This window comes from Salvelinus sp. IW2-2015, unplaced genomic scaffold, assembly GCF_002910315.2.
Source record: "Salvelinus sp. IW2-2015 unplaced genomic scaffold, ASM291031v2 Un_scaffold690, whole genome shotgun sequence".
NCBI classification, from domain to species: Eukaryota; Metazoa; Chordata; class Actinopteri; order Salmoniformes; family Salmonidae; genus Salvelinus; species Salvelinus sp. IW2-2015.
Genome location: NW_019942595.1, coordinates 110,727 through 119,023, shown reverse-complemented (window position 1 = coordinate 119,023; position 8,297 = coordinate 110,727). Strand labels below are relative to the sequence as shown.

Genomic DNA, 8,297 nt, shown 5'->3' with positions numbered 1-8,297 from the left:
ACTATTACTATTACTATTACTATTACTATTACTATTACAATTACAATTACTATTACTATTACTATTACTATTACTATTACTCGCTGGGTAAAAAGGCAGATGACAACAGACAAATAAAGTTTGTGTTCATCAGGTGTGTCTGTTTGTGTACTTATGTGTTGGAATTTTTTACACTCGAACTCCTTCAGGTCTGCGAGAAAGTGTCTAACATGTGGGTTAATTGGCAATGGCTTCCTCTGAACGACCTTTCTGGTCTTGCGGCTCACTCCTGCTTTCGCTGTGCATTTGGTTCCTTCAGGGTTTACTCAAACCAGGAACCTGCACAACCTAACATAGAATATATTAAATCAGTTGAGGCATTGAAAAAATAACAATAAGAAATATCATTGCAATGTAACTAACCAATGCTAAATGTAAGTGTTGGATCAATGAATGTTCAATGCTTATCTCGGTATCAGCCCCAAGGTTGCAGAGGCCAGCACCTGGTATTCTATGTTAAAAACATAGAACGTGCTGAAGAGCACAAAGGGCAGCAGCAAAGTTGGACTCACTGTCCAAAACACAGACCACTCTCCCCTTGATCGACACCATTCATTTTGAGGAATAAAATAGAGTATTTCCTGAAATACACAAAAGTGTGTGTGTTAGTGTATACCTACTAGATATCTCTAGATAGGTACCACAATACTATATATTTCTGTTCCACCTTAAATCAAATAAATYWATTACCAAGCATGATCAGCCTTGGTGTGTATGGCAAAGGAATTTGCGCTTCAACATCAACCCGAGTTGCAATGACCTAAAATCACAAAACCTACATATAAAAAATATTCAAATGATGTGTAATAGTATAATAAAACCATTAATCATATAAACTTTAAAATTATAAAACACTATTCCTTACATCTTCCAAGAGGTACTGAGATTCGTCCTTCTCTTTGAAGTGGGTCATCAACAAAAGAATGGCAGCAGTGTCTGTTAGATCGTCATTGCCTCTGATGTCGATTTCATTCAGCAGGCACTGGATCTCTCTCCTCAGCTTGGTCTTTTGGCTTTTAAAAAAGTTGACAATTCTCTTACCCTTGTTCAGGAGAGCTTGAGTCAGGCGACTGTCAATCACGATGCCAGTGAGGGTATTGAAGTGGTTGCAGAGCCATAACTTGGTGAAAAGGAATGGCCACTGTTCCTGGAGGTCACTGACGCTTGGAGGAGGACAAGAGTCCTATCCATTGTTACAGATCCTATCCATTCTTCATTTTCTTWWAAAAAATTCAAAGAAAAACTCTGTTGGGCTATGCGTTGCACTCCATACCAGCACAAGAGGACAAACAAACAATTTACAGAAACTTTTGTATATTTTTGTACTTTTCTGTCTTTTTGTAATTTCTGTCCCCTTTATTGCATATGCCTCGCTCCCTCATAGCATAAACCATTTATTTTGAGGGCAAACAAATTAACTATTTACAGAACCTTTTTAACCTTGTGTGTGTGTGTACACTTAGAAAAAGGGTTCCGAAAGGGTTCTTTGGCTGTTCCCATAGAAGAACCCTTTTGGTTCCAGGTAGAACTCTTCTGGGTTCCATGTAGAACCCTTTCCATAGAGGGTTCTACATGGAACCCAAAAGGGTTATACATGTATACATGTATCAAAAAGGGATCTTCAAAGGGTTCTCATATGGGGACAGCCAAATAACCATTTTAGGTTCTAGATAGCACCTTTTTTCATAACAATGACGTAAATATGTTACATTTATCAATCAAGATCACACCTCTTTGGTTGAAGGACTGAAGCAATTCCCTGCACTATATTGGTGTCAAATGGTCTTTTATGTCCTCCGGGCTGAAAATCCGTGAACATATTCAAGGTCTTTAATATTCTCCACTCCAACATCTACCCTCAGATGCTCCGACAAAGATCTCACCGTCTCGGTTTCCAACTCGGGCATTTGGTGTTTATTGCATCTTGAAGACCTTCTATGCCTACACTGGTTTAAGGAGAACTCACTGAGTGATGCAAGGAAACAACAGAGAAACCTGACACTTTATAAACTGGTAATGGGTAATAATCACTCAGACTATCTGCATTAACACATACATAATTAATCAGAGAATCTGGTATAAAATGAACCCTGAGAACAACCAGTGACACAGACTGATACACGCCAACAATTAAATAGACCTGTGATTCTGTGACCAGAATCACTGAGATCTTTCCAAATGTGTATCCGTCATKATTTTCTCCCATTACAACAACAAGGCCTTTAGTGTATGTTTTTACTTTGTATACCATTTTAGACACCTCTGCAATGCTTTGCTTTGTGAACGCTTTTGACTGTACAGCTCCCTAAATGGCGTTGTTATATAATTGCTCCTCAAATTAATTCATGACACCAACAACTTCAATGCTATGTGGAAACACTTGGCCGCTGCATAAGTAAGATTGGAGTAACTGGTGGCTCTCAGACAAGTTTTCTGGCACATTCCTTGAAGTAGGAGTGCTTGCTCTCAAACCTCGGTGTCCACAAACGAATGAGTTGCCCAAAGTAACAAGTAGTGATGCTTTGGTGCAAGAGCACACTACCCCACAAGCAAAACTGTAGTTCACCACATTTCTAATTTAATGTTTCCTAATTAATGGTTGGATAAGGATATTTTCTGAAAGATTAGCAAAAGCACAAGGAAAATTCAACTCACGCGGGAAAATGCCACGACCATCGCCCTGAATAATGCTAGCAAGCTAACCACACAATCTGAAGAAAATGAAAATAAAAGATAACTTTAATATCCTGAAGGGCAAAATATCAGTCTGTGCCTGTTGTTGCTGAATTAATTAATGTAATGGACTAAGGATAACAAAAGCAGTGAGAATATTCCACTACACTTTTGCTAAATCACACGCACCCCGAAACTGAATAGAGCTAATGCTAACCAGAGATATTTAGACTTAGATAAAGGTGTCCAAAGGAGTTCGCCATCTCGGAGCTATAGCTAACGTTAGCAAGCACCATTCCCCATCTGAGACACCTCTCATTCCAACTACAGAATCACCCCAAAAGTATACATCCCAAGGCAAAATGCCAGCCCATGCCTGCTGACAAACTAAAGATGCATTCGACATAGCTAAACTCTTGCTCCCTCCCTAGACGAACAGGAATTGTAACTTWAAAAAAAAAGAAGTTTTAATTCCGATTTGTATTATTGACAATGTGACAATCATTTTGATAAATAAAACGTTACTATTGAAATGAAACTGTTCCATGAAAAAGTGCATATGAAAATCATAACTGGCATGCAGATCGGTAGAAATTGTAAGATACATTTTAAGTTTCCCCAAACTTGAAACTCACAAAATGTAAACTCACACGCCGCCTAGGAATAGACCGTTGAGAACATAGCACACATTTCTTATACTGCATAATGACAACGTGTGCGTGTGTGTGAGTGTGTGTGTGTGTGTGTGTGTGTGAGTGTGTGTGTGTGTGTGTGTGTGTGTGTGTGTGTGTGTGTGAGAGAGAGAGAGAGAGAGAGAGAGAGAGAGAGAGAGAGAGAACGATAACAAGCGGGGTGTTGTATCTAAGATTGGGTCTATTAAAACTGAGCACAAAAGGACAGCTACGTGATCCATTGCGGAGAAAAGCACTCACCTTGTTCCAACACCAGTGGGTGGAAAGCACCACTTGCTGGGCCGCACCCAGCACTTTGTTGCTTGCTAGACTAGAGGGCTAGTACGCCTGTGTTTGACATGGGCAGAAGCAAGCCTCCGAGCCAAGGGAGAGAGAATGTCATGTTCCTTATTTGATATTGGTCCCATTCCCTTTTCGCCAAGTTCAGAATTGTAAACTAATAGAAAATAGAAGTTGAAAAAAATTACGAGCACTGCTCTAGATCACTTGATATCCACCACAAGAGGGAGAGAAGAGAAGAGGGCGCAAGAGAGAGGGGAGACCAACAGAGAGGGAGCGAGAGAGACCCGACTTAACTCAAACTAAACCGTTTATCCTACAGCAGAGCGTGTCTGACTCAAAACCCCTACAACTGACTAGATAAGAGCATACTGCTTAGAAAACAGAGCTGAGAGCTCTCCATGCAGGATGGGGCCCATATATAAATATCCCCCCAAAAATGTAATCTCCCCTACTTCAATTCTATTATCATTTATTTCAATAATGCAACAGAAAATTGTTTAATAGTTTTTTATTGCAACACAAATTCTTGCAGTTTTACCATCTGCACACCTCCAGCACCTGTACTTTCTGCGGCTATGCCTCTGAGAGATGATGGGCCTGAAAGACATGATTTCTAAACATGTCCCACCAGTACGTGGCAGTATAGAGAGGGCCCTGAGAGATGGGCTTGAGAGATTATGTCTGCAGTTAGACTCTATTGGAAACCTACTGACTCTTTCGAATCCAACTATGTTTGAGAATGAAGTATATCAGGTAATCTTACTTCTACGGACTTTAAGTTGTTTTTATAGTCCAGTGGTTTTACAGATTCAACCCGTCCTCTTGAAAGACAGAGTCTGCGGATCCGTAGGTAACCGTCCCTTTCAGCCCTGTTCTGCCTGTCTCGCCACTGTCAAAAGTAGATTTTGTTAGCATTTTAGCTAACTCTAACCCTAACCCTTTTTCTAACCCTTAACCTAATTTTCATAACTTGCTACGTTAATTCTCATAACCTACTGCGTAAATTCTAACCTGCTACGAAAAGTAAATTCTTACATTAAACCTGTCCTCCTGGATCTCATGGAAAGAGCTGTATCAAGTTGTTTGCAAGATTACATTGTTATTACACATTATGCTAATTAAATGTGTATAATCAGGGGAATTTTCCTTCTGCCGCAATAGTCTACTCCATATAGTCTAGTAGGCTAGTCCATAGTCCAATAGCCTGCGGCTGCGCTACTGTAGGCCAAATACAATCAGGGGTGAAATTGGATGAATCCCTCTGAGATCAACCTATCACCCTATCAGATCATCAGGCATTCGGCTCAAAACGTTACAATTTAGGCCTACATGCCAATTATTATTCCAATTACAGTCCAAAATGGTAAAGTCTTGTTATTTCAATCATATTAGACTCTCAGAACAAAATAACATTATTCCTAACTAAAAAAGAAAGAAGGTTTGTAATAGCAATGTATTTGAGAGCAGGAGAGCAAATTATCCGAATTGCAATTGTGACAAAATCTTAATCCTGCACACTAAAAAAATCTGGAGTAGGTTATAGAGAGAATACATTGAAATCATGAAATAAAGCAGACTATTATTCGATAAGATTAAATAAGCATAATTAAATAGCAGTCTCTTTAATAGTCCACAAGGGGTCACACTTTAGAAAGGATTGGGACTTGTGGTGAGCTAAAGGAATATTTGCACATAATGAAAATAAAAATGCTATATGTTTTTTTTCTTTACACACATTGTTTTGAAAGATACCTTCTTATTGGCTGTTGGCTGATATGTCATTTGCTGTGTGACAAGGTGAGGAGGATGTGATGATGAGATATTTACATGTATATGCCATGGCCTGCACTCTGGATACCGTATAATGAAATTAAAAAACAATTGATTGCCAATAGTTGAGTGTGAACTGCCTATATGGCAATGAAAATGACACACATAATACCATAATCTAAGTGTTTTGTTTGAAATTCCTGTCCATAGATGGTTTTGGGTACTTTTCCGTCCTTACTTGCTCCAAATCGTGTCCATCGTCGCCTTGGGTTTTGGGCGCACTTGGAACTTCCAATTTGCTGCGACGTTTGAGAATATGCTGGAGTAAAAATACCATCACCAAAACGACAATGACAATACACACTATTATTCCAATTAGACCACCTGCTGTCACAGTTGAGGGGCGCTGAGTTGGATATTTGACACTTGGTGTAATAAAATCAGATGGTGTCGTAAAGCCTGAACCCTCCGGCAGTTCTCTCTCAACACATTTCCATCCGTCAACCAAGTCGAATTCCTCATAGCAAGAACACATATGACCTCCATACGTATTTGTGCAATTATGTTCGCAGTAACCATTATCACATTCATTAATGTCCATGCAAAATCTAATTTCATTTCTTACATCGATCAGGTAACCCTCGGGACAGTTGCATTGATGTGGATCATTTGGGTCACATTCTGCAAGACACTCTTCGAAAGGACAATGAAGTTGACATTTGTTAGGGTCTTTTCTCGTTGCAATATATCCTTCAAAACAGGAGCAATTATAACTGCCCAATGTATTTTCGCAAATATGCTCGCATGGTCCATCCATGTAGCACTCATCGTCGTCAATACACACGTCATTCATCATTTTGAATCCATTTTGGCATCTGCATTTAAATCCACCAATATTGTTGACACACTCATAGTTCTGTCCCGGGCACTGACTATCATCGAAACAATCATCAATATCTTTGCACTTCTTCCCATCTTCTGCCAGTGCGTACCCATGGTGACACATGCAGGCGATGGAGCTGTCATTTTTCTGGTAGCAAACGTGTGCACACCCGAAATGAAGGCAGGGATCGTTTTGCACAACAACACATGTAAATTTATTGTCATGCAGAATTTTTCCAGGTGGGCAGATGCATACAGGTTGTTGATTAATCGATAAGCACTCATCCTCACAACCACCTTTCAATACATCGCAAGTCCATGGTGCTTGCATCCACTGTTCAGAGAGACAGATATACTTGGAATCAATGGGGTTGAGCGTTGCAGTGCTTCCCATAGGCAATACCAGTAGGTCATCTCCCTCGAATCCAAATGTAGTCTCATATAGAACGGATTCCTCGCTTTTTATGTCAATACGTTTGCAGACACTTGGGAAATTATACTCACAAATGTATCCGTCTATTTCCCTGTCGCATGATTGTTCTGTCCAATTCAATTCGATTTTGGACACCGAGACACATTTTGAAGAGCAGACATTGTCAATGACCCCCCAGTTTTGAAAGTCTGTTGAATTATCTCCCGTTATCCATCTGTACCCCCGCAAATCAGAGGCACTGTCGGGACATTGTCCACTCGGTAACCGCAAACCAATCCAGTAATCTCCTGTAATACCGATTAAAATCGAAATTATGTATTGTGATTCCGAAGATCGCACTGTCATTAATTGTCCATTATTGCTCTCACAATGTTTTTGAGCCGTTGCAAAATCGGCTGGATCCTGGAAAACAGCAAAACAATGATTCCCCTCGCAGTATGCATTATGTTTGGCTTCTCCCACTCTCATCAAGAATGTTAGAGTAACAAACACCATCACTATTATGTCCTTCATTTTTAAAACTCAGTTGTTACAACTTTCTAATTAGGCCTACAACTCTTGCGCGTATTAGAAGTCAATGTAGGCTATAGCCTAGTTTAGACTGTTTATTCTGCTGAAAGTTCACGCTTATAAAAGGCTCGCTCCATGTTTGCGCTCTGGTCACGGAAGGAAGTTCCTCCTTAGAAGGAAGCTCGTTTTCAGCTGCTTACTTAATCCCCTTCCCAAAACGTTATCTCTCCCACTGCGACGGTGTACATCACTATAGCCTATATTTCGAAAAACGCGAGTGGGCGAAAATATTAGCCAACATTTGGCACATAAACAAATGTCTACACTAGTAAAATGCAAACATGAAATACACGTTGGTAGATAACCTCTACAATTGAAAAGGCCAATATTTCAACAAATGAGGATATAGTTCAATTTATTTGTAGAAGCCTAATACATGTTATTGCTTCCCCCGCCTATCTCTCGCGCGCTCTCTGTCTCTCTCTGGTAGCTCAGATGGCACATTCAAGTTATTTTGGGATACATTTTAGAACCCCTTCCAGAAATGGGCACCATGAGAACAGAACCAAGGCTCTTAAAATGTCAATCAGCAGTAGAAACGATTAAAAAAAGGSATCCCCGCCCCTGTTTTGGTAAAAAGCTGAATACAGGACTGACAGTCCATGATATCAAAATTATAGTTATAACCATGTTTTGAGGCTATATAGTGTTTGCTTACATTTACTTTGTTTACAAACATTGAAGTAAAAAAAGTTTAGGTCTATATTTTGGGTTCTGATGGGGTACTAAGTCATATTATTCAAGAATCAATGGGTTCATATAAAACATTCATTAGTCAAAAAATGAATGTAGCAATTACTGATTGACCCTTTAAGGTGATTTACACATAATATGGTTTCAGGTATTTACATGAAATTCGATTAGACCTTTTAAGTTACAAATACATAACTATGCCTCCAATACAGAAGGAATGAACATTTTGACAGTATAGGCCGTCCACACACACACACACACAC

General features: G+C 39.6%; 1 protein-coding gene across 1 annotated transcript; it reads right to left on the bottom strand.

The window, feature by feature from the left end:
- Positions 1-4,179: 4,179 nt before the first annotated feature.
- On the bottom strand, positions 4,180-8,288 carry LOC112068753 (thrombomodulin). Its single transcript, XM_024135954.2, has one exon. The coding sequence runs from the start codon at positions 7,282-7,284 to the stop codon at positions 5,635-5,637; it is 1,650 nt and encodes a 549-aa protein (XP_023991722.1). The 5' UTR covers positions 7,285-8,288; the 3' UTR covers positions 4,180-5,634.
- Between the last annotated feature and the right edge of the window lie 9 nt (positions 8,289-8,297).

Bases quoted from the DNA above. Each gene is read 5' to 3' on its own strand.
- LOC112068753 (XM_024135954.2), bottom strand. From the start codon at position 7,284: ATGAAGGACATAATAGTGATGGTGTTTGTTACTCTAACATTCTTGATG.